Raw genomic sequence first — 26,822 nt, forward strand, 5'->3', positions numbered from 1 at the left:
AAGTAAGAGAGTTCAATATTCAAAGAAAACTAAGTCGGAGCGTGTTCAACACCTACTATAACCAAATAAAAAATAATTTTAATCATGTATAAATAGTATATTTTTTCGTCGAAGGGGGTTCGGACAAATCCCCTAAAGAGGACCGCCTCTGTGTCAAAGAGTGGTTTGTTGTTGGTCAATTCAGTTAGAAAGTAGTTAGTGAGGGTCCCAAATATCCAACTTTTTGTTGAAAGATAAGCACCTAATTCATATAAAAGATATTCTCCCAATACATGGGCCTATGTTGCAGCTCAAATTAAATATTAGTAATTTTACTGGAATTTACAATATAATAACTAAAATATTGAAAGGGAAAAAACGCATTACATGTATTCTGGTACCCCTCATAGCAATCAGTGTCACAAATCTTTGTTAACCAATATCGAGCACTTCTTTTGAAGAAACGGTGGAATAGTCGAATAGAAGATTTGTGTGAAGTTTGCTAAACCAGCTACAAGTGAAATAATTTTAAAATTTTTTAACACTAAGTTAAACAAGAAGATAAAAACTACAATATCAGGAGCAATCATATGAGTTAATTAACGGGATTTATAAAGACATACACAATTAGGGACTATGTGGTCTAAGGTTACTGATATTCAAACTCGTGATTTTTTTTAGTTTAAGGAAATGGATTTCCAAGAATCGCATGAAACCCTACGGCTATCACGAGCTGTCTAGGTCAGAGCAATATTGCCATCATCACGGACACTCCTTGTGATCGCTTGTCCACAATCATGGTGGTCAACATATAGCTAGATAGGGATCGTGCCCAGCTCCTTGCAGTTGCAAACTTCTTCAGATCACACATGATTCACGATGATTGCACCAGAAAATGCAGATAGCATAGCTGAAAGCACGACTGCCAAATGATCGAAAACATGTCTGACCAGATCTTTTCCTCATGTGGGGCCTTACAAGGAGTTGTGCGAACCGCACAATGAAGTGGTGCAAATCTTCAACTCTCTGCCTTGGTTGTGCGGAGTGTTGTGGTCTCACAAATTAAAGGCCTTGTGCGTCCGCACATGTAATTCATGACGTGCGGTCTCACATGCCTCCATCGCTTCCTAACCAGTGTAACTTTTTGGAACCGTTGCTTCTTTTTCTGAAGTAGTACCTGTTGGCTATAAATATCTGATTTTTCCTTAGATATTGGCACGAAATTTTTTTAAGTTTTTATTCTTCTACTTTTTAAAATTCAAGTGTGATTTGTTGTCGTTGTGACCTGGGAGGATATATTCCATAACATTGGATACTTAAAATGAAGTAATTTCCTTAAAGATGCACTGTGAATTCAGTGGGCTTGATTTTCATTATTTCCATCTTATAATTTTGAATACAGATTTAGAAATAACATAAGCTTCACGATTCTTATCTTGCTAGCTTTGTTGATTACGCGAAGAATAATGGGAATAATTAATCTTAACCTTTAAATTAAACAGTCCTTAATTAGTACTCCACGCAGTTACATCATCTTATGTCTTCTTTTTCCATTTCCCATGACCCATGTAATGTAACCTTTTTGTTATAACGAATAAATTCTAATGGACAAAATTACTTTTTCCCGCTAATCAGTTAATTGCTTTGGAAGTACGCAAGTAGAAGCTTTTGATCAGTTTTTTCCGTATGTTAACTATATTTGTGTTGAACCAAAAAAATTTTAAAAAAAACTGTACCGTAAGGGAATTACAAGTATGCCTGTATTGGATTTTTTTTGCTGGCCAAGTACTTGGGTTTAAGAATAGTTTAGAGTTGGAGCACAGGTTAGTGGGGAGGGCATTCTGGAGCTACTTGGCTAATATTAAGAGCATTTTTGAGCTACTTGATTAATAATAAGAGCATTTTTCAGCTAATTGATTGATTAATGCTAAGAGCATTTTTTTTAGCTCCTTGATTATCGGTAAGGGACTTTTTGAGTTATTTGATTCATGGTACAGGTATTTGTGGGCCAAAATGAAAAGGACAGTGAAGTTATCCAATTTTGAATAGGTAATGGGCAAAGTTCCATTTTCCCATAACTCGTCCACTGTTGCCGAGCGAGTAATTAGTCCACCACTTAAAGTTGTTTTTTGAGCTGCTAGTTTGAATCTGTTAGAATTTTGGAGCTAAATACAAGGAAAAAGATAAAGTTTCAGCAGTAGTCTATTCATACATTCATTTACAAAACACTACACTTACAGCTACATAAGTCTTATAAGATACACCTCACATAATATCTTACAAGATACACTTCTCAAAATAAGGACTACCATTTATTTTATTAAAAAACTAAACATAATATTTAAACAAAAGACTATCTAGAAAAATCTCATATTCTAACAATCCTCCTTGATGTTTTTTTTTGGATACTCCCAGCTTAGCCTTTAGAACTTCAAATTTCCCTTTAGGAAGAGCTTTGGTCAAAATATCTGCAATATGTTGATCGGAGATGCAATGAACAAGATTAACGTTGCCATCCTTCTCTGCATGCCTGATAGCGTGAAACTTCACATTTATATGCTTGCTACGACCATGTTGCACTGGATTTTTAGCCATAGAAATTGCTAACTTGTTGTCAACCTTAATGACAGTAGCTTCAATTTGATTTTGCTCTAAATCACGTAGAATTTTTCGTAAACATAGAGCCTGATTAGTTGCATCACCAGCAGCGATGTATTCTGCTTCAGCAGATGATTGAGCTTCCACATCTTGCTTCCTTGAATTCCATGAGAACATGCCTGAACCAAGTGTAAAAGTATATCCAGAAGTGTTTTTCATATCATCAACACTTCCTGCCCAATCACTGTCTGAATAACCATCAATTGCCCTTGCTCTTCCTTTTTAAACCAAATACCATAATCAACAGTTCCCTTGATATACCTCAATGTTCGTTTAACAAAACAGAGATGAACTTGACTTGGAGAATGCATAAACCTCAACAAAAGACTTGTCGCGAACATGAGATCAGGTATTGTTGCTATCAAATATAGCAAACTACCAATTAGACTTCTGTAAACTATTAGATCAGCCCTATCACCTCCTTCAGACTTTGAGTTTTTTTTCATTGTGAACCAGTGGGGTCGATACAGGTTTACACCTCTCCATCTTGAACTTTTTAAGAATATCCCATGCATATTTTTTCTGGGAAATAAAAATTCCATCAGTAGCTTGATGAATCTTCATTCCAAGAAAGTAATTCATTTTACCCAAATCTGACATCTCAAATTTGGTCTCCATTTCTCGCTTGAACTGATTCACCATAGCTTCTTTGCTTTCGGTTACCAGAAGATCATCAACATAGAGTGATACCACAAGCACATCTTCACATTTAGCTTTTTTCACATATATAGTTGTTACATTTTCAGTTCTGTTGAAGCCATAATGAATGAGATGATCATCAATCTTACTGTACCAGGCTTGAGGAGCCTATTTCAATTCATACAACGCCTTATGTAGTCTGTAAACTTTATTCTCCATTCCTGCAACTTGAAAACCTTTCGGTTGGTCGACATAAATATGTTCCTGCATTGGTCCATTTAAGAATGTTGACTTCACATCCAGATGATACAACTTCCAATTTGATTGAGCTGCCAAAGCAAATAGAAGTCGTATCGTATCTTGTCTTGCAATAGGTGCAAATGTGTCTCCATAATCCAGAACTGCAACTTGCGCGTAACCTTCCACAACAAGCCTTGTTTTGTATTTATTAACTGAACCATTTGGATTAAGTTTGGTTCTATAGACCCATTTCACCCCTATTACATTTCCAGCTTTGGGTTTATCAACCAGCTTCCAAGTTTCATTCTTCTCTATTATACCAATCTCTTCTTTTAAGGCTTTAATCCAAACTTCATGTTTTGATGCTTCTTGATAGGTATTGGGTTCCAAGATAGCAACATTGCATCTTTCATAAATCTAAAAAAGGAACATTGTCTTCAAAATTGGCGAATCAAGTAAGAATTCACAATCTAATTCTTCAGCTTCTTCCAGATTTTCAAAGACAAAATATGGTTGTGTTTTAGGCCGCGGATGCATGTTCAGATAACCTGCATTTTCTTTCTCAACTTGCTCCTTATCCCAGTTCCAATAAGCATGCTCATCCATTACTACATCTCTTCTAATGGAAATACCTTTTGTTTGCAAGTTGAAAACTCTACAACCTTTGGCTTGCAATGAATAACCAATAAAGATCCCTGATTCACCTTTTAGTTCAAGCTTTCTTCTTTTGACTGAAAGAACATGAGAATAGCATATCAAACCAAAGATTTTTTAAGTGCTAAGCAGATGGTCTTTTTTCACTCCATGTCTCAATAAGAGTTTTATCATCCACAACTTTGGTTGGCAGCCTATTCAACAAATAAACTGAAGTAGAAACAACTTCTGCCTAAAAAATTGGTGTTGCTTCTTTTCACCCAACAAACATCTAGCCATTTCAACGACCGCCTTGTTCTTCATCTCTGAAACTCCATTCTGTTCTGGTTAATAACTTACTGTTAGCTTGTGATCAATCCCCGCATCTTCATAATACTTATTGAACTCATTTGAAGTGTATTTACCTCTATTGTCTGACCCAAGTCATCCTTGTTAAGTCATCAATAAACACAAAATATTAGTTTTGACCCAAGGATGATATCTTCATAGGTCCACATACATCAGTGTGAACAAGTTCAAGCTTTTCAGTTACCCTCCAAGTAGCACTTTTAGGAAATGCTTTCCTGTGAACCTTACCCGTCTAAAATGACCCACACACTTCTTTACCCGTCTAAAATGACCCACACACTTCTTTAGATAGTGAGATCTCAGGTAAATCCTTAGTCAAGCCCCTCTCATACATAGATTTTAAAGTAGCATAGTTAAAATGTTCATATCTCCTGTTCCATAACTACGAATTGTCCAATCTTACAAAATTGGCACTATCAAACTTTTCATCTACTGGAAAGATCCTATCTACCATTTCAACTTTGTCAATCAAAGTATCATCAGTATAAGAAATCAAACAATGCTTTCCCTTAAAAAGTAAGGAGTAATCTTTAGACATCATTTGGCCAACACTCAACAGGTTACATACTAAAGAAGGAATATACAACACGTCATGTATAATCTTTGCACCTTGTTTAGTTTGAAAGGAAACTGAACTCTTTCCATGTGTTTCTAATGTTGCACCTTTTTTCCATCCTAACTTTAACTTTAAGTAACTTGTCAAGTGTGTAAAGCATGAGCTTATTATATGACAAATGACTTGTGCATCCACTGTCTAGGAACCATTTGGATTGGTTAGTTGTGTTTTCTTCATGAGTAGTCATAAACAAGCTTTCTTTCTTTTTAACTCTTCAGTGAAATTTGCCTGCTGAACATGTTGTTGTATTGATTCTGCTTAGCCTTGCAATTAGGGGTGTTCATGGGTCGGTTTGGATCGGTTATTGGTCAAAACCATAACCAAATCATCTTAGTCGGTTTTTAAATTTTAAAACCAAATCAAACCAACAAAAAAAATAACTGTCGGTTTGGTTCTTGTCGGTTTAGTTTGGTTCGGTTCGGTTTTTCGGATTATAACTTTAGTTAATGATAAAAGTTAAAATTTTTCTTTAAAATATCCAATACAACATATGAAATGTCAACCGAGTGTTATTCCTCAACCTTGAAACCAAAATGTCAATTTAGTGTTATACTTAGGCAAAACTATGAACAACACCATATGAACGCTTCGACAAAAGTATTTAGAAACTACATATAAGAGAATGATATGATAAACCCCCCAAAAGGTAAACACATAAATTTTTCGCTCAATAGGGACCAAAAAGAAAGTTCAAAACTAGTGATTATCTATGGTCTAATAAAACTCACCTATAAAATTCCATAGACAACAAGATAATTTTCACAATTAGTATCATTTGTCATTCAAAGTGCAAAAATCATATAGAATCTCATAACGTACCATCAACTAGATGGAGACATATGACTAAAAGTGATATGACTAAAGTTACATTCATGATTAAAATTTAAAATATAAAAAATAGAAAATATTTATATTTTATTTATAAATAATATATAAATAATTCATATATGTATGTGTATGTATACATATATATACATATATATATTTATTATTTTTATCGATTCGATTTGGTTATTTTGTCTGTTATTTTAGAGTAAAACTAGAACCAAAACACATAAGTATTGGTTTTAAAAATTTAAAATCAAACCAAACCAAACCTAACCAAATATCGGGTTTTTAATCGGTTTAGTTTTTAACCAAACCATGAACACCCCTACCTGCAATTCTTCTCAATATGACTAATTTTTCTACAAAATCTGCACTAAATTGATGGTTTTCCTTTGAACCAACAATCCTTTTCCGGATGATTGATTTTTTTACAATGGACACAAGGTGAAAACTTTCCTTTCTGTGAAGATTCAGTCCATGGCTTTCTCTTTGCTGCTTATCTCTTTTCATCCTCCTATTATCCTTCACAGGTTGCTTGCCTTTATGCTTTGCTTGAAATGCCACTTCTTCTACTTCTTCATCTCTTATACTTGTTTTTTGTTCTTGGGCTTGCAACTTGCTAATCAGCTCAGCGACAGATAAAGTCTTCAAATCACAAGATTCCTCTATTGCTGAAATCTTGGACTCGAATCTTGCTGGTAAGCTTATCATCATATTCCCCACTACTTTTGAATCTGGAAAAGTTTCACCAAATAATCTTATCTTATGTACAATTTTCAGAAGTTTGGCAGAGTACTCTTTTATAGGATCTCCTTCTTTCATCCTTAACATCTCAAATTCTCTTTTGAGAGTTAGAAGTTTGACAGTTGTCACTCTGTCACTTCGATCGAACTCCTCTTTTAGCTTCTCTCATTGTTCTTTAGGTGTTTCACAAGTCATTATTCTTGTGAAAATCACATCTGAAAGTGTTGAATGAAGACATGTGAGCCTTTGATTTCTTGGACTTTGCATCTTTATAATTCTTTATTTGTGCAACAGTTGGATTTGATTCCAATGGAGGGGATCATTTTCACTTTTAACTGTTTCCCGTAGACTAAGAGCTTTGAGATAAGCCTTCATCTTTATCACTCATGTAATAATTTTCTCCAATAAACATAGGAGGGTCTAAACCCAAGAAGCTATTGGATGCCATTGTTACTATTGTTCAGCTCTCTGCCTTCATAGATCCCTTAAGAAGAATGGCTCTTGATACCACAGTTAGAATTTTGGAGCTAAAGAGAAGGGAAAAGATAAAGTTTCAGTAGTAGCCTTTTCATACATTCATTTATGCCAACATCTTACAAAAGACTACACTTATAGCTACATAAGTCTTACAAAACACACCTCACATAGTATCTTACAAGACACACTTCTCAAAATAATGACTACCATTTATTTTTTGAAAAAACTAAACATAATATTTAAACAAAAGACTATCTAGAAAAATCTCATATTCTAACAAAAATCTCCCAAGCAAAACTTTGATTTAAAAAGTCACTGCTTGAATGTGTAAGCAACGCAATCTACTTCTTTACAAGCTTAAAATCCATGCATAGGAGATTACGTACGTTAATGTTTCTTGGTATTCCCTCACTATTGAATGCATGATCCAACTTGTAATGAAAATTGGCTACTATAAGATCTACCTATCTTGTTTTCTTCGTATTCCAAAGGAACCAAGAGAGTAAGAATTAGTAGCCAAAAAGAAAGAGAACAAAAAATGAGAAAGGATTATAATAATGTTCATGTCGTAATGCTGCCATGGGCTGCAGCATTTGGTCACCTTATCCCATTTTTCAATCTCGCCATAACCTTAGCTCAAGTAGGTGGAATTCATGTCTCGTTCGTATCAACACCCAGAAATATCAAAAGACTCCCTAAAGTTCTTCCAAACTTAACACACCTCGTAAAACTAGTGGAATTTCCAATGCCGATTCTTGATGACAACACTCTTTTGCCCGAAGATGCTGAAGCATCTGTCGACGTTCCTCCTGAAAAAATCCAGTCTTTGAAAGCAGCTTATGATCTCCTCCAACAACCCATCAAACACTTCATCGCGGATGAAAAGCCAGACTGGATCATTGCTGATTTCGCACAACATTGGATAATCGATATAGCTGAAACATACGAGATACCCATAATTTACATCTGCATTTTCGGTGCTGCATCAACAGGTTTCTCGATTGGTGCAACAGCATTAGGTGAAGCACCGGAAATTTTAACCTCACCGGTATTTCAGATGCTGGATTTCCCATCAAATTTATTTGGCTTATCGAAAGTACGAGTCATTAGAGCTTATGTCGACATGTTACGCAGAAGATGCCTCGGGTGAGTCATTTGCTCAACGTGGATCTGAAATACTTGTTGCGTGTAGAGCTATAGCTATACATAGTTGCAAAGAATTGGAAGAATCATACTCAGATCTTTTACATAAAATTGTCGACAAGCCTGTATTTCCAGTTGGATTATTAGCAATATCATCATCAACAGCAAACTTGTTCAACAGCCATTCATCCGTGCAGAGCATTTTTAAATGGCTGGATCAACAGAAGCCGAGGTCAATCTTATTCGTTGGATTTGGAACTGAATTTAAACCGAGTAAAGAGCAAGTCGATATATGAAATAGCTTACCGGCTTGAGCTTTACGGACTACAATTCATATGGATACTCCAGAAGCCCAGAGAAGTGGCCTTCCGGCAGAGGACCACAGAAAAAGGAGTGGTGCACATTGGATGGGCTCCACAGCAGGAGATTCTAAGACATCCTTCAATTGGGGGTACCCTGGTTCAAGGGGGGTAAGTTTGCAGCACGGTTGTTGCTCTAGCATGTGTCTATGATCAGGCTTTTAATGCGAGATTCCTGGTGGAAAAAGGATTGGGAATTGAAGTGGAGAGAAATGAAGAGGACGGGTCGTTTACTAGAAATGAGATAGAGAAAGCATTGAGGTATGCTATGGTTTCTGAGGAAGGTGAAGAGCTGAGAGTACGAGCGAAAGAAGCTGCGGCCATTTTTGGAGATCAGAAGCTTCATGACTCATACGTTGCTAGTTTGGTTGAGTATCTGAAGAACAAATAGGGAAGAAATACCTACTCATGATTAAAGCCATTAGAGTACTCATGTTCAGCTTCCATTGATGATCTTCTTCCTCTTTAAAAGATGTCAGGAATTTCTTATTGTAATGAATAAATTAGAATTTGCAAGGATCCTTTTCGGAGAAAATTTTCTACACTTCTCTTTTCCAATTTATGTGACACCATTTTTTGTCAGCTAATTAGAATGACATATTTCTACAATTTAACCTTTAGCATTTCCACTTTATTCTTATTGAAATGATTTATGACCGAACAAATATCTTTCGTTGTTAGCCATTTAAACATCTAAAAAATGAATCAAATAGAATGAGTAAAACTAATATTGACAAAGTATAAATGAATCAAATAGAATAAGTAAAACTAATATTGACAAAGTATCCCATGTTCCCACGGGGTTCATATAAGGGTCGCACCTCAAAGGTGATTTAGTTACCATATCCTAATGCAAGCATTAGTGATTGCTTTCACGATGATTCTTGATCAATGGCTTAGATATATTGACGTTCGTTCTTCTTTTATTTATCAATATTTTGACAGAAAATATTTCTGTCTAATATTTCCATGGTTCTATAGATTTTCTTGCTCCCAAAAGCACCCACATAATCTGATTCAGTATAGGTTACCACTTAAAAGTCCATTTTATTAGTACAATAATAGTACTTTACTTGAATCTCACTTGATTATAAAACTTAATTAGTGGTTGAATTTGCAAGCAAACACTGTCCTAATCTTGCCACATGATATAGCAAACAAGATCCTAGGTGGGAGCTTGTTCTTTTAGTATTCCCATGTTAGCACACTCATAAAAAATGCATGATCCAACCTCGTACAACAAACCTTTAAGGAAGATTTGGTATAAAAGACCTATCTTACTTCTCTTATTCATTCACACAAACAGTAGAACTAAGAATTAGTAGCAAACAAAGAACAAAAATGAGTAAGATTGATAATGTTCATGTAGTAATGCTACCATGGTCTGCATTTGGTCACCTTATTCCATTCTTCAATCTCTCCATAGCCTTAGCTCAAGTTGGAGAAATTCATGTTTCATTCATATCCACTCCGAAAAATATCCAAAGACTCCCTAAAGTCCCTCCTAGCTTAACACATCTTGTAAAACTAGTGGAATTTCCATTGCCAAGTCTTGATGACAAGACTCTTTTGCCTGAAGATGCTGAAGCTTCTGTTGATCTTCCTTTAGAAAAAATCCAGTACTTGAAAGCAGCTTATGATCTCCTCCGAGAACCGATCAAACAGTTCATTGCTGATCAAAAACCTGATTGGATTATTGTTGACTTCTTCCAATATTGGATGGGTGAGATTGCTGAAGCTTATGATATCCCTATGATTCACTTCAGTGTTTTCGCAGCTGCTTCAAGATCTTTCTTGATTGCTGCAAGAACTTCAGGACCGATGCCCGAAAGTCTCACCTCACCTTTTTCTGAGAAGCTGCATTTTCCATCAACATTGGCTTACCGGAGTTACGAGGCAGCAGAGTTTTACTCCATGTGTTACCAAGAAGATGCCACAGGGGTATCGTACGCTCAACGTTCCGCCAAGGTATTGGGTGCATGTCGAGCTATGGCTACACGTAGTTGCAAAGAATTCGACAGTGATTACTTGGAAGCTGTCCAAAAACTCATCTGTAAGCCTAAAATCCCAGTTGGATTACTAACACCACCATCAGGGGGAGACCTCAATCACGATCAATCGTTGCAGAGGCTCTTCAAATGGCTCAACCAACAGAATCCTCGGTCAGTTCTATTTGTGGGACTTGGAAGTGAGTGTAAGCCAAATAGAGACCAAGTATATGAAATAGCTCATGGGATTGAGCTCTCTGGGCTACCATTTTTATGGATATTACAAAAGCCTAGCTGGAGTAATACTTCAGATGATGTGGATCCTTTGCCAACAGGATTCGACACGAGGACTGCAGAGAAAGGAGTGGTGCATGTCGGGTGGGCACCTCAAAAGGAAATTCTAGCACATCCTTCTATCGGGTGGAGTCTACTTCATGCCGGCATAGGTTCTATCATAGAAACACTGCAACACGGCCATGTTCTTGTTGCTCTTCCGTTTGTGTATGATCAAGGATTGAATGCGAGATTATTAGTGGAAAAAGGATTGGGAATTGAAGTGGAGAGAAACGAAGAAAATGGATCATTTACTAGAAAAGATATAGCTAAGGCATTGACGTATGCTATGGTTTCCAAGGAAGGTAAAGAGCTGAGAGCAAGAGCAAGAGAAGCTGCTTCAGTTTTTGGAGATACACAGCTTCATAATTCCTACATTTCTACCTTTGTTGAGTATCTAAAAGCTAAGGGGGAATAAAACTAAAATTCTGTTATTCTATCTGCATTTTCTTCTAATTTCAATGTAGTGAAAATTTTAATTTAATTTGAATGAATAAACCTAGATGTTTATCTTACATGAAAACTTAACTAGTGCTACTTCTCCTCCACTTTGAACTTGTTCTGTTCATGTGCAAATGAAAACTTCAATCAAAAAATGAAGTGGTTGAATCTGCTGCAAGCAAATGCTATTTAGCTAGCTTGTCAACATTCTACTAGTTACTATGCAAGCAAAAAAGAGCCTATGTGAGAGGCTCTCTGAGTATTCCCACATTCATGAGTGCGTCATCCAATACAATGTATGTGGTTATGTTGAGCTATTTGATTTGTTTTTTTTTTTTTTTACAAAAACACTCTCCATATATATGTTAGAAAGTAGGCGGAAAAATTTTTAAGGGATAATTGTGTTATTAATCATGCTAATGCATGCATTAGATTCATTGCATTACTAATGTCATGGATTTTGAGGTATTAGTAATACACACCTCAATACAAAATATAGTGTGTAACTAATGCTTGAATTAGGGGCAGCTCAACCATATTCGTGGCCTAAGGTGAAATCAAACAGGGCCTTAAATTTTTAAGAAAAAATAACTCTTTTTTAATGAACTATATTTTTAAAATTATACAATCGATTTTTTCTAATTAAACTTTTTTAAATAAATAATATAATCAATGTATTTAATCTTTCTTGAGACATAATACTCTAGATATATGAGCTTCTTCTAATAATTCTTTTCTTTTATATGAAAAATTTATTTTTTCTATAAATAATATTTATTTAAAAAAAAAATCTATAATATACTATTAGTAAAAAAAATGAGGCCCCTCAAATTTAGGGCCTAAGGCGGCCGCCTATTTTTTTTTTTTTTTTTTTTTTTTTTTTATTGAGCCGCCCCTGGCTTGAATAAAAATGTATCAAATAAGATACTATATTATACAAGACTAATACTGACATTATTCTGTTTAATACACTCTACCAAACGACCCCTAACGGAATTGTACGACAAAGAGAGGAGAGGTGAAATAGGTAGACAGATTATTGAAGCAATGAAGATTTCTCATTGACTTTCTCTATTAATTAATTTGAATAATCATGTAATATTGCTTTATTAGATTATATAATTATAATAAATTTATATGATTTGATGTTAATATAATTGCCTAATTGGAAAGAATTGCTGTTTACAGCATAATGGGAAGTGTATATTTTATGCCCGTAATAATGTCAGGATTATATCGGTTGCTCATTGTAACTTCTATAGGTTGTACATACTATATGAAAAATAAAAAAAATCTACAAGTTATTTGATTGAGAACAGGTTATTTCGAAATTAATTATTTCTGTATTAATTATTTCAGGTTATCAATAAAATAATCACACATTTTATTCGAAGATTAATCCTTATACCTCATCCCAAACTGTTCCTTACTGTCTTAAAGCAAAGAATTTCCAAATTAACAAACAAAATCCACTACCCAGGGAAGTAACTCCAATAAATTAATTGACAAGTATATATATCCTTGTTATATCCAATAATATTATTATATTATTTTTCCTTCTATTTTAACACGGATGTCTACCCTAGTTTGTTTACCTTTTTTTGCAAGATTATTAGTATTTATTATCCTGAAAAGAAAAGAACATAATTACTCATTTTTTTATGCACACTCGAATCAATATATCAGTAAACCAAATAAAAAAGTTGTTTACATGTAATAGGCTTCTATCAGTGTTGAAAAAGTTGTTGAGACTTGGTCTGTATGTATCAAACTCAAACTTCATCAAATAGTCCTAGTTTATCCAATATTCTCTCCATCCTTTTATTTCTCCTATTCCACCTCCCCCACAGAAGAGATTTGAGGTTTTGCCATTGTCACTTTGCAGGTGCAAATTTTGTTATTGGTCTTTGATTTTGTAACATCCAAAAGGTCTAAACAATGAAAAACAGACCACAAGATCATGTGGTCACTTTTATCTTGGCAGAAACCAATAATGTGAGGAACAATTTTAGAAGAATTCTTCTAAGAATTATGTTCACCATTGTCTTCTTCTTTTGTCTTTCATACTTATTTTACACCTTATTCTTCTTAAATCCACCATTCAAGTCCACTCAAAAAGCTTTAGATACTTTAATTAGATTTAACCAAGCAAATCAGTCAAATACTATCCAAAAAAAACCTACTATAAAACCTCCGGTAGAAAAAACTCAGCTGAACCATATTGTTTTTGGCATTGGATCATCATGCGCCACGTGGAAACATCGAAAAGAGTACGTTAAATTATGGTGGAAGCCAAATAAAATGCGAGGGTTTGTATGGTTAGACAAACCTATGATCATGTCACAAAATCAAAGCATGAGTCCTAGTAATTACAACAATGTTACTAGTTCACTTCCACAAATCAAAATTTCTAGTGACACATCAAGATTCAAGTATACCAATAAAAAAGGCGATCGATCGGGGATTCGTATATCCCGGGCCCTATCGGAAACAGTAAGGGCAGATTCGGAAAATGTGAGGTGGTACGTGATGGGGGACGATGATACATTTTTCGTGCCCAAAAATTTGGTTAGGGTGTTGAGGAAATATGATCATAACCAATATTATTATATAGGGAGTGTATCGGAAACACATTGGCAAAATCATGAGTTTTCGTATAATATGGCTTATGGAGGTGGAGGTTTTGCTATAAGTTATCCATTGGCAAAGGCAATTCAGAAAATGCAAGATAAATGTCTACAAAAGTATACACATTTGTATGGATCAGATGATAGGATTCAAGCTTGTATGGCTGAACTTGGAGTTCCTCTCACCAAAGAAGTTGGATTTCACCAGGTTTGTTCGTTGTTTTATTATTTTGTTATAGTTACTATTCACAATATCAAACTGTCTTAAACTATTTTTCCTTGACCTTATTATACACTCTATCCTCCCAGACCGTTTGTTGTTTTTGCTTCACTGATCTCTTTTTTTGTTTCCTAATGAGATCATGTTTCTTAGGTAATCTAGTATCATGACCTTTTGTTTAATTAGTCAATAGAACGAAGAATTTAATTTAAGTTATATAACACTAGTTGTGACATTGTGATGTAAAAAGATTTTTTATACTATTATTAATGTAGTTTTAACCTACTATAGCATATTAATTATTTTTTAGCAGGTTATCTATTAATTCCTTTTTAATAGAAATTACCTCTAATTATTTAATAATTGGATAAAGGACAAAAGGAAATTGTCTAACACCATTTTAGAATAATTAAAAAAAAAAGTTTAAACAAAAGGCATACTAAAGTTTGTGATAGAAAATTGAACAAAAATCCATTGGCTAGAATTATGATACCCAATCAATCATCAATACTAAACCACTCTCCCAGAGGTGGGTGACCTACAATTATCTACTTTTGAAGGATATGTCCCTAGCTACTCATATATCAAATCGTTGTACTTTAGTTTTAATAAATCACAATACAAAATACACTATATTTGAAAAATGGTAGCTCAACTAAACATTTTTCCATCAACGTATTTTATGTCACACTAATATAAGTTTCTGATCAACCTACTTACATAAACCAAAATACTTGGGTAGAACTTAGCCACGATATTAGTCATGCAAGATAAAACCAAAAAAAGGGTAAGCATCACTTCATCAATTAGTAGAGATATGAATAGGTACGTGATTAAACCAATCCACACAAATTAAATTGTAAAATCTTATATTTCTTTGTTTGATTTGTAGATATCAATATGACTTCAATTTGATTTGATTTGGAGAACTTAATAAATTTACAATTTTATTCAACTGAAATTAATGTGTTCTTTTGCACATGCATGTCACGTGGTCTCATACTAAATTATAATTTGATCAGATGGTAATTCAAGTGTATAAAAGAAATTTACTAATAAGCTTAAGGGTTGGCCGATTTATTCTGTCAAACTTTCCAGTACAATTCAAGGAAAATAATTCCAATCATTTTGCACCAGTAACAATTTCTTTTCTTTTTATTTTGTCTTAATGTATTTAAGCTTTTTATTTTGACAAATTAACGATATAAGATGTTTATGTGGAACAGTTTGATCTACAAGGTAGTGCAATGGGCCTCCTCTCGGCCCATCCAGTAGCACCATTGATTTCTCTTCATCATCTTGATAAAATCCAGCCCATCTTCCCAAATGTAAGCCGAGTTAAAGCGTTGAGACGGCTCAACAAGCCCATAGAACTGGACTCAGCTGGGCTCATGCAACAGTCCATTTGTTATGATAGGCCCAAAGGATGGACCATTTCCGTCTCGTGGGGCTATTCGGTCCAGATAAATAGAGGTATCTTAGCAGCCCGTGATATAGAAAAGCCCATTCAAACTTTCAATGATTGGTATGGAACTGGTGATGAGAACTCCTACACATTCAACACAAGGCCATATCGTAAAAATGCTTGTCAAAGACCATTTTTCTATTTGTTGTCTAATGTACATGTGACAACCAATCATACGACGACAAGCGTATACGTGTATGACGGGGCCCCTGGACGGAAGTGCAAGTGGCATATGGCCGATCCATCTGGCGTACGCCGCGTGGAAGTGTACAAGAAGCCTGATCCAAATTTATGGGACAAGGTAATTACTTCTGTTTTATTGTCACTTATGTTGTTGACTCTCCAAAAATGTCGTTGCGCAAGTGTAGGATCCAGCAAAAATGCATTACTTTTGAAGGATCCGACACATTATGATAGTATTTTTGAAGAGTTCGAGCAACATTGATTGTCACTATGCTATGTATTGATAGATTTGTTTTTGTGAATGTTTACATGCAGTCTCCAAGAAGAAATTGCTGCAGAATTTTGCCTACAAACAAGAATGACACTCTTTTAGTAGATGTGGGTGAATGCAAAGATGGTGAAACCATCTAATTGTAGTGACAGACTAAATAGGATTTATTTTTTCCCCACTCTTCCTAGTGCTATTCATGTCATTATTTGTAGCCCCCCCCAATTAAGTCATTTTTTTTTTCTAATATGGAAAGGAGCTCAGATTACACATATTGCCATGTCCAACAAAAAGCAAAAAATGCAACAGTGAGCTTATAATCTTGTTATACTTTGAAAGAGGGAAATACAAGAAAGAATGCAAGATCTTAATTCATATGAACTTACAACATTACTGTACTATGTCTTGAACAATAAAAAGAATGACGAGATTCAGAGTGTATGGGAGAACACGCTACTCCTCTCTATTTTCCTCATGAAAACAGAATAATCTTATGTGTGAATCTGGCGAACAGGCCTACACGACATATATGCACTAAACAGAAAGCTCTTCGTATTTGTTTCAGATACTTACCACGCTGCATTCGATGTGTACCTAAAGAGTTCATTCAATATATGTGATGACATAACCAACTGCACGATCTTCTTCACAGGAACGAAGCAAGACTTCTCAGTTCCATCGATGTCAAAGCTTATTTATCCCCACTTCCGCTACACTTTGAATAATAGTACTGACCTTAATAGTTAATGCACTAGAGTATTTTCTTCACATCCTTCATTCTTTTTCAACACCATTCACATTACAGACCTTCCTCCCCTTTAAATCCAGTGTATTGGTACGGTCTATATTCTTGTTCATGTCGAGTTTTTCAGCCATACATACGAGGCTTGTAGTTCACACTTCACATGGATCATTAGCTATTACTTCATCCACTCCCTTTTCTTCCCCTACTAGGCCTTATTATTTGCTTCAGAAGAGCCATCTTTGGAACATTCCAATGCTCTATATGCCTGCATACTTTTCCAGATTTTTCATTGAAATAGTATTCTGTATAACCAGTTGCTGCAATTAAATACAATATAGAGATGAGTGCGATGACAAGAATTGAAAATGTTAGGAAATTTAGTAGCAGTGTCTTCCGAAACCTGAAAGAATGGGCTTCCATGGAAATGACAGTATGCAACTGAAACGCCAATGACCAATCGCCTTGTCCTGTATTTACAAATGCACGCAATCGGTAAACATCAAAAGTAAGCAAGAAATTCATCTCATTAATTGTGAGCTAACCTCAAAGTCCTCCCACTTCATGAGCTTCATATTTGATGTTTCAACAAGGTAACCAAAATTAGTACAATTCCTTTTAAACCTACTAAGCCCTTTGAAGGAACCTGCTGGATCCGCAAATTCGCAGTTCTCTTCATATGCATTAAGGGTCAGGTTTCCTGAAGCATAAGACAGAAAGAACTTTAAGCTAATTGGATTTGCAAGTGTCCTGTTATTATACGATTAAAATTATGGGTTCAAAACTCAATATTTGAAGAACTTCTTGTGTTTCTAACTACAAAGTAGGGTCCAGAGAGAATAGAATGTATGCAAACGTTACCCTACCTCTCAAAGGTAGAGAAGTTGTTTCTAATAGACACTCGGTCGGCTCAATGGAAAAATAGTTCAAAGTAGTCTAGAAAAAGAGGTAACACAAGAAATAGCAGATCATAACAAGAACAACAGGTAGTGACAAAACAGTAATTACAACATAATAATATGATAGTCGAAGTAAAAAAAAAAAAACATATAGTAACAAAAATTAAAAGTCAAGAAACTACACGAACAATGCTGCAACAACTACTAGTATGGACGAGTTAATTGTGCTCAATAAAAATACCTGTGACAAAGTAGGATCTTTGGAAGTCATCTTTAATGGTATCAACGACAAGGGCACGATCAACAAGTCCAGACTCATCAGCTGCAAGTTCCAAACTCCCCTCTGGAGAAGCTTCAGTACTCGTCGTCGAACGGAAAAAAGAAGCAGCAATCCCGAGGAACTCAGAACCATACCAAGCCATTTTAAGCAGCAGATTATCAGACTCAGATGATTCTTGGCTGCTAGTGCTGGTGCTGGTGGTACTAGTATTGTTTGATGAGTTACTTGTTGAGTTCTCGGCATTGCATCGCAACAACTTGTGTATTTTCTGAGTAATTTTTGGCCGGAAAATGGAGTGCTGATCACCTGACTGGAGGCTGGGAATTCTGATGGAAGCAAAAGTAGTAAAAGTTGCCATTGCAAAGACAGACAACAGACACACACAAGTTCTGGAAGTTAGTTAACTATAAGTTGGAATTTGGACTACTTGTGTTTGCCTTAAGAAAATATCTCTGTGTGTTCTCGGTAAATACTGACCACAAAAATAAAAAAAAAGAGGAATATTATGAAGAGGCCAAAAAAATGAATGGACTCGAAAGGAGGAATATGACTAGTTCAATCGATGGACTATGGAAACTACCACCTCATTAACAACACTTTGTTGATAAGGGGTTCGATAATGAATTTAAAAAAGAAGTAGATTTTGCTTTTCTTTTTCCATTGATGGAACATTTGTTATTTCTACGATGCAATTTTTCTTTTTCTTGTTTAGGAATTCATAGTGGCTGTTCTTCGAATGTGTACATCGAATTCGAATGCTTATAGGGTAAATCTCATTTCAAGTAACAGCTTGAAAATCATACAGGAAAAGCAAATTGCATTATGCATACATCGTGCGTCAAGCTCGATCGAGAAAGCTTATAGGATATTTCGAACCTAAAACGAGAGATTTCTTACTCAACCAACTCGGCCACTGAGGTTATCAGAGTCTTTTTTATGCAACTAGAAAAGAAATACTATATGTACTAACTCGATCACTTTTTGAGGTTACCATACAATCTCTTTTATGTGATCGAAAAAGAAATATTATTTGTACTTGGAAAACACGATGGAAACTTGGTTATATTGTACTGATCAAGACACAAAGCTACCACATAAGGGACAAGCTCATCCATTTAAAATAGCAAAATAGTTTTGCTACACCTAAATATCAAATATGTGCGTATAATAGTCAACAATCTCATAGGAGTTAAGTGCAAGAATCTCTAATTAATAATCAAAATTAGAACATGAGATATGCTAAGGTATGAGATATGCAAATAAACACTATATTAAATCTGAAAGTACGTATTCTAGAACAGTTCATGATAACTTTTAAATCATAACTACAATCTTAGCCAGAAACGTATGATTTTGATTTCCATTGAAGACCCACAATTTTATGCCTAAAATTAAAAATTCTACTTTGAACTTCTGTACAAATTAACCGTACCACAAATTGTTCTAATTTGAACTTGTGAAATGCAGACGATGAAATACTAACATGACAAATACAAATATTGGGCCTACAAAATGAAATCTACAAACCAACTAGTAGAAGTATTTCCAAAATCATGTCTTTCATTAAGTAAAAAGAAAAAGACTAGGATTAACAAATCAAATCAATAACACCAGGTAGTATAGAAAACTTCCTAGGAAGAAATCCTAAAAATTCTCCATCAGACTGAACAAATATCGACCCACTGCTGCCAATCTCTTCAATTTCAATTGAGCGCGCCCTGCAACGACAAATAAAACTGTTGAAGAATCTCATAAGCAAAAACATAAGTAGATTATAAATAGCTCACTACAAGCGTCTCAAATGTCAAATGAATCATGTACAAATATGGAGCAACTTGCAATTCACAATACGAATTTGAATAAGAGATGAGAAATGACTTTTTCTTTCTGAAGCAGTGGTGGTATACCTTCTCGAAGATACATTTTTCACTGATAAGTGTGTCCCGTTGTAAAGCTTATGTAGTTTGAGAATGAAATCATACCACTTGAAGTCCTGCAGAATGACCACCTGTACAAAGTAATTAGCAATAGTAAGTCATATCTATGCAGTTCTTGGAAAACAGTGATGTTGAAAATAATGACCAAGCGCAGGGAAAGAGAAATCATTCCACCTCAAAATCCCTGCTTGAGGGGTTGGCATTTGGTGTAATCTTCATTCCGCCACCAAAATATTTTGCATTCCCAATGCAAAGAGCAGTTACTTGGGAACATACTTCCCACTCACCCTCACCAACCTAGATCATCAACATGGTTTTCTACTGATAAGGACAAGCAAAGCAGAAAGACTGATAATATACGCTGATCATGCAGAGCAAAATGAACCGTCCCTATCATTATCCATAGAATAGTTGAGAGATATCCAACCCCAGTAGGTAAACCAAACTGACCTTGATCCTTATATCTTGGTTATGGTGCCGAAAGAAAGCTTGCAAAGCACCAATAACATAACATAAGTTCCCAAATTTCTTGTACCTTGATGCATAATAACCTGCTTTTGCACTTCTGCAAAACATTAAGGGAATTACGAGGTTCAATCAGATGTATGTCCTGATCAGAAGCTAGAACTGCATTGGCACACAAGAATGAGACTACTCACTAAGAATGGAATGAAGGCGACGATGCTTTCTTTACTACAACCAGATGTATTTCCCATAATCTGCTATATGCTAGAATCAGTACCCCTTTTTCATTCAATGCCTAATTCTGGTGAAGATTCAATGCGTCAAAGGGGTAAATACAAGGGAACGGAATGGAGAGAAAGGAGAATACACGACTAGCGCGTCTAATCTTTTCATTTAGTGCCTAATTTTGGTGAAGACTCAACACCTTGAAGGGGTAAATACAAGGGAAATAGAATAGAGTCGATTTTCAAGAATGAAAGGACATGTGTAGCCTGTCTAATCTTCCTAGGAATTAACACTGCACTGACGCCCTAACAAGAATCACAATTTTATGGGAGTTCGCGAGCAATGAAATCAGCAGTAATACAGGAACAACCAGTCCCAATTATAGAGGAGTGAGAATGGAACAAGGATAGCAGATTCCCCTCCCATCCCATCACCAAATGTCAAACATAATCTTAAGACTTAGGAATTTCCAGAAACTGTCCTTACAGATGAATATCAGCAACATTGATGAAATAATGGGACTCTCCAACTTCTCCAGCTATGCATCCAACATCAATTTTGGATTTCACCCCTACAAAACACCTATATCAGACTTTCTTAAGCAAAAGGAAGGAAAAGGATGGCGGATAGAAATACTAAAGCCGTTATTATAGAGTAGGATATCTCCTTTTCTCTGCTTTTCTTTTGGGGTTAAAAGGGAACGTCCCGAAATCAAACTTATTTTGCAACAAGAGATTGAGTCCTTGTGCCAATTACCTTTAGCAATGCGTTCTATGGCGTCATGAGGATCATTTTTCCTGATGAAAAATAAGACCATCCATAAATACTGATACTCCATGCAAAGAATGACAAAAGATTGAGCTACAAAAAAAGCAGTAGTTCCAGTTACCAGCCAAGTGTCCTGGCAAAGTCAGATCCAGTACCTAAGGGGATTATCTGTTAAGAAAGTACATTATTTAGGTATCTTCATGTGGTAATTGATACCAAGAAGTTTGTAATGCAATTAGCACACAAAATGAACTTCACAATACATCAAGATAATGCTTTCAATTTGGTTAAATAATGTCAATCGGCCAATGATGACTCACGCCAAGAGCAGTAGACTGGCTGGAGTTCATATCATGATTACAAACAGGTTTTCCACCGTAGAAGAAGCCATTAACAACCTGAAAAAGAGGATTCTTAATCAATTGAGCCAAAACTTAACAGTGAGCACGGACATCATGTGCCAAGTGCCAACAGAAAAGAAAACACGAATCCTGTTTGAGCTATAATACCTGCTGGCTGCCATAGAAGTTGCAGCTAAGAAAAGCAACATTAAGTACAATTTCAAGGAAAAAGTACTAGGGGAATTTTCTGACTATGCCAAAATGATGATATACTACCAGCCACCCACAATGGCAGATGAGCCTACCTCTAGACAGAGAAAAACTTACATGAGTACTATTTCACTTGCTCTTTATTTGTTATCTTAGCATATTTTAACTGGGTAGCAGTTCTGGGCTACTAAAAGAAAAGCGAGTTATTAATTTTTCCTTTTATTTTAGTTGTTATCTTATGTTTTAACTGGGTAGCAGTTTTGGGCTACTAAGAGAAAAGCGAGTTATTAATTTTTTCCTTTTATCAGTACCAGGATACTGTCTGAGTGTCTTGAGGATGGATGAACCTTAGTACAAAAGACAACTGAAAAGCAAATCCCTAGAGAGGCTCAAAGGAAAATAAGGGAAAACAAATATAGAAATTTTAGTGATACCCAAACACAAGTCCCACCAATTCCTTTCTATTTCCTTTTTGTGCTATACACATGTACTTGTGCAGATGTGTGAAAACAGAAAGAAGAGATTTCAGATTTCAAGGAAGGAACAGGATGAACCTCGTGAAGAGTTCCATCACCACCGACTGCAATTACAGCATCAGCTCCTTCACGGATAGCCTGACAGTATAATCGAGATAAAAGTTTCTGCATTCCACCTGAGACTAGCTTAAATCAGAGATGTTTAGGCATTTACCTCTCTTGTTATGTCAATGGCATGAGAAGGACCTGAAGTTAAAGATTCACATATCTGGTCAAAATAGAGAGAACTTTTAACCCAACCAATCATTGACAGAGAACTATAGTTGCCAAAGAACTATAGTAACATCTGCAAGAGCAGTGTCATTGCATTAGACATTTTTTTCTATTTAAGTTACAGCACGTCAATATATTCTATGTAAGAGGGATATATTATCCTACCAGTTGAATTTTTTTACAGAAAACAACTTATATTTTTTTGATGACCATTACAGAAATCAACTTATATGATACTCCAACCATATTTAATTAGCATTGAGAATAAGTAAAGCCTGATAAACGTTTGATTTTTTTATTATATGCTGATATGGAAAGCAGACGCCAATTTGGGACATAGACAAAAGGATAATACCATAATACTTTTTAGGTTGAAAGCCAAAAGTTTGCCCTCTATCTAATTTCACTTTCTGACTTAAGAGAAAGATAGGTAGCACTAATTATGAAACTTGACTAGAAAATTACATGCATTATAAGGTTTATTGAAAATATGGTCCTCTATAATGGAGAAGGGCTAGTATAGCTCTTACAATAGACTACCAGGAATATAACTACAGGCAGCGTCTACACTTATCCCAAAAAAAAAAAAATCAAACAACATGTATTATGGCCGAGTATGGACAAACTCTGATCCTTACCGGACCACAAAAGGAAATTTTAGTTACAGCAAATTATAAGAGGGTAAGTACAGAAGAAGTTGCAGAATTTTGTGGCACAAATATTTTGGTACCTATAGATGGCACTGCCGTGAGAATTTGAGGTTCTTTAGGACACTCGAGAATGCAAATGTGAGATGTTACCTATTTGTGCTTCCACCATTATATTCATTTTTATAGCCTTGATGTTTGGTATAAACTTACATTGACCAAAACAATGAATTTCCAAAAGTACTGGAATCTATTCATGAGAAGTCTAATAAACCGGTGTGTGAGAATTTTGTTCATGTTCTGAGTATTGACCACTACTATTGTTAAAGTTAACTGCCTATGAACATTCTCAATTCATCTATTAAACAGGAGGCATCTAGCAGAGTCGTACAATAAAATTCCACCAAAACAGCCATGGGTGGCAGGGAATTGGGGGGTTCACATCCAAAGGGGCGGGCAATAAAGAAAAGGTATGGCTTTGTGAGCAATTACAAAGTTATTATAACTTCCGAAAAATCACTAAGCATTTGGACAAAAACATCAAATTCATAAGAAAATGCAATACATTCATAAAACCGATAAGCATTAAAAAGTTTCTATCTTTTTGAATACGCGAAGAAAAACATAAGCTGGGAAAACTCACATTACATTCATTACCCAGGCGAGACCTGAGGTAAGGAAGTAGCTTCTTCCATTGCTGAACCGTTGTTCCATTAGCTCCTGCTCCAATAATAAAACGGATCAACAACACCTCAATGAGCAAATTTTGCTACATAATTCCTTTATAACAACAAATTCAATTCTATTCAAGCTCATTAAACATGTCAATCAACACCTTAAATTCCAAATTATAAATCTACATTTATGATTTATATATTTAAAAAAAAAAAAAAAAGAGGATTTGGGGTTCAATGCAAATTGTGTGGTAGGTAGGCTGTAGGCACACGTTTGGACCAGTGAACTATTTAAATGGAAATGGAAAGTGGGGCAAGACTCACTATTTCTCCCTTACCCACCCCCACCCCCCAAAAAAAAAAAACGAAAATAAGCAGAGTACCCCAGGGTGGGTTGAGACCGAACTAACACGGTTATTTAAAAAAAAAAAAAAAAAAAGAGAGAAAAAAATTGGGAAAGAAAGAAAACCTCGGGGATTAACGACGAAGACGAGTTCACGGCGGCGAAGGGAAGCGCCTTGGCGGAGTATAGTACAGTCGGAGGAAGTGAGATCTGAAGCCATAGGCGGTTCAGCTCTGATTAAAGAAGGATTTCTCGCCATTGTAACACCTACTAAACCTTGATATATAATCATTTTTCAACCAATAAATTTTTATATATACACACACCCCGATTACGGCAACTAAGGCACACCTTTCTATGGTGGGGGTTTGGGTTTTTTGATGAGGATAAATAAATCAATAGAGAGAGTGATTAATGGATAATGAAATTGGGATTTAGCTGAGATTTGTTAATTAGTGCTACAGTCTCTGTTTTTGGAATTGTAAGAATACTGTGCTACCGTCTCTCCTTTTGTTGGCAAATCTTGTTTTGTTTAATTGGGACAAATGAAGGAACATTTTCACAAGAAAATAGTTTTTAAATATTTTTTACATTATTTGAATTGATTTATTTTAAGTTTTTTTTTTTTAGTTAAAATAATTTTAAATAATTTTTGAAGTATTTAAATAAAATGAGAAAGTATTTTAAAGCATTTGATTATAAGTTAAAATAATAAAAATAAATTCAAGGTCAAAATATTACTCATTTTTATCATTTTAAAAATACAATAATATTTACAATATTTCAAATGTTAAGTACTACTCTATTTGTCATTTTTTGTTTCTAAAGAGTCAAAATGCATGAATTTTTATCAATATTTTAAGCTTTATTTTTTTCATCATATTAATATGAAAAAAATTACAACTTATAGTATTTTTTGTATAAATTTTTTAAGATTTAAATTTTAAAATTTAAATACTAAATTAATTAATTTTAATTTATATTTAAAGTTTAGTCATATTTATTTTCATGAAACGAAATGAGACAAAGTAAAAGTAATAGAGGAATAGTTAGTTTAGCCAAATTTTGTAAAGCCAAAAATAGCCGAGCACTTGTTTTAGGATGGACAACCATTTATGGGGTTGCTATTTAGATTGGATATCAACCAGGGTTTGAAAATTATTTAAAGTTTAGCCAACCAGATAATCAAAGCTGTTTGCTTCTTCCCTCTTCTAATTTTTTTTTTCTTATTTCTTGATTCTTTTCTACTGCACCACAACATTCTTTGTTGATACTCTTTCACTAGCAGCAGACAAATCACAATCGACACAAATTCATCCATATATATCTTTATTGATGAAATTTTTCATTGTTTCTCATTGCTTTAGATTATGAATTTATTTGACTTCTCTTCGGTTATAATGAAAGTTTGAAGATAGTTGACTTTAATTGTTCTAGAGTACAGACAGACCAACCTCAAGTTTGATATGCAAGCTTGAAATTCACATAGTGTTATTAAATTATGAACTGAACTTTGAAATATAGTGTCAACGAAATTTTAAACTAAAAAAATAAATAAATTAAACTTAAGGAGACAAAAGTTAATAAATCCTTAAGGTTCAATTGTAACTAATGACACAATATCCTAACGAATTGAACAAAAAAAAAAACTCAAGGATATACTATATAGAGACCTAAAATTTTGATTAAGAAACTAAAATTTTGGACATTATAGTGTCATGAAGTTCTGATTTAAGAAATTGAATTTCAAGATATTCACATTGTGTTGAACTTTAGAATTAAAAAAATTAAACTTCGTAACACATTGTCCTGCAGTTTGAGGAAGCAAAGAAGAAGAATATTCGCCCCTTTTCAAAGCTATGGCTAAATATTAAGTAAATAATTTATAATTGTTGGATAAAACTTAAATAGCGGTCCTAAAAATAGCTATTGTAGAGAAAGAAATTGCTCTATAGTCAATTGCGGAACGAAAATTACTTAACTAGCCTTTGATCATAGATTTTTAATAATTTTTTACGAGTAACATTTGAGTGAAGATTTAGGTAAAAATTTATTTATTGGGAAAACATATTTCATTTTTTCTAAGAAATATGATTATTCAGAAGTTTTAAAAATTATTAAAACTAAATATAAGTTTGTACAATAAAAAATAAGAAATATGTCTAATGTTTTCTTAGGAGTTTAGAAACAGAAGAAAATCAGGTATACTAAAATTTTATATGTATAAGTTGTATTGTTATGTAAATGCACACATTTAGTGAGAAAATATTTTTTAAGATTATATCTATGTAAAGCAATCTGTATACTAATACAATATTCATCTCTCTCTGTA

General features: G+C 34.6%; 5 protein-coding genes across 7 annotated transcripts; 3 read left to right on the forward strand and 2 right to left on the reverse strand.

Annotated features, from left to right (window-relative positions):
- Positions 1 to 7,643: 7,643 nt before the first annotated feature.
- On the forward strand, positions 7,644 to 9,159 carry LOC107879242 (putative UDP-rhamnose:rhamnosyltransferase 1). The gene is given in 3 exon segments (XM_047395538.1): positions 7,644 to 8,258; positions 8,260 to 8,613; positions 8,615 to 9,159. Coding segments are annotated over 3 exon segments (1,353 nt in total). The 5' UTR covers positions 7,644 to 7,721; the 3' UTR covers positions 9,077 to 9,159.
- An 885-nt stretch (positions 9,160 to 10,044) lies between these two features.
- On the forward strand, positions 10,045 to 11,424 carry LOC107879244 (putative UDP-rhamnose:rhamnosyltransferase 1). The gene has a single exon (XM_047395539.1). It carries the CDS (start codon positions 10,057 to 10,059, stop codon positions 11,422 to 11,424), a length of 1,368 nt encoding a protein of 455 aa, XP_047251495.1. The 5' UTR covers positions 10,045 to 10,056.
- A 1,861-nt stretch (positions 11,425 to 13,285) lies between these two features.
- Positions 13,286 to 16,873, forward strand: LOC107839228. Of its 2 annotated transcripts, XM_016682633.2 has the most exons (3): positions 13,286 to 14,282; positions 15,521 to 16,060; positions 16,258 to 16,873. In XM_016682633.2, exons 1-3 carry the CDS (start codon positions 13,386 to 13,388, stop codon positions 16,351 to 16,353), a joined length of 1,533 nt encoding a protein of 510 aa, XP_016538119.2. In that variant the 5' UTR covers positions 13,286 to 13,385; the 3' UTR covers positions 16,354 to 16,873. The 2 variants fall into 2 exon arrangements, with proteins under 2 accessions (XP_016538119.2, XP_016538118.2); XM_016682632.2 differs by having other exon boundaries at positions 15,521 to 16,873.
- LOC107839229 lies at positions 16,512 to 18,873 on the reverse strand. Its single transcript, XM_016682634.2, has 4 exons — positions 18,093 to 18,873; positions 17,498 to 17,652; positions 17,356 to 17,422; positions 16,512 to 17,272 (listed from the first exon to the last, which is right to left on the reverse strand). Exons 1-4 carry the CDS (start codon positions 18,487 to 18,489, stop codon positions 17,136 to 17,138), a joined length of 756 nt encoding a protein of 251 aa, XP_016538120.1. The 5' UTR covers positions 18,490 to 18,873; the 3' UTR covers positions 16,512 to 17,135.
- A 591-nt stretch (positions 18,874 to 19,464) lies between these two features.
- Positions 19,465 to 25,031, reverse strand: LOC107839231 (sphingoid long-chain bases kinase 2, mitochondrial). 2 transcript variants are annotated; one of them, XM_047394480.1, is made up of 12 exons: positions 24,617 to 25,031; positions 24,117 to 24,193; positions 22,768 to 22,821; positions 22,632 to 22,691; positions 21,847 to 21,924; positions 21,648 to 21,694; positions 21,515 to 21,555; positions 21,245 to 21,329; positions 20,519 to 20,633; positions 20,243 to 20,365; positions 20,039 to 20,139; positions 19,465 to 19,849 (listed from the first exon to the last, which is right to left on the reverse strand). In XM_047394480.1, the coding sequence occupies exons 1-12, from the start codon at positions 24,780 to 24,782 to the stop codon at positions 19,720 to 19,722; spliced, it is 1,077 nt and encodes a 358-aa protein (XP_047250436.1). In that variant the 5' UTR covers positions 24,783 to 25,031; the 3' UTR covers positions 19,465 to 19,719. The 2 variants fall into 2 exon arrangements, with proteins under 2 accessions (XP_047250436.1, XP_047250437.1); XM_047394481.1 differs by lacking the exon at positions 24,617 to 25,031 and having other exon boundaries at positions 22,768 to 22,899.
- Positions 25,032 to 26,822: the final 1,791 nt, after the last annotated feature.

The sequence above is a fragment of the Capsicum annuum genome, chromosome 8, assembly GCF_002878395.1.
Source record: "Capsicum annuum cultivar UCD-10X-F1 chromosome 8, UCD10Xv1.1, whole genome shotgun sequence".
Lineage (NCBI taxonomy): Eukaryota > Viridiplantae > Streptophyta > Magnoliopsida > Solanales > Solanaceae > Capsicum > Capsicum annuum.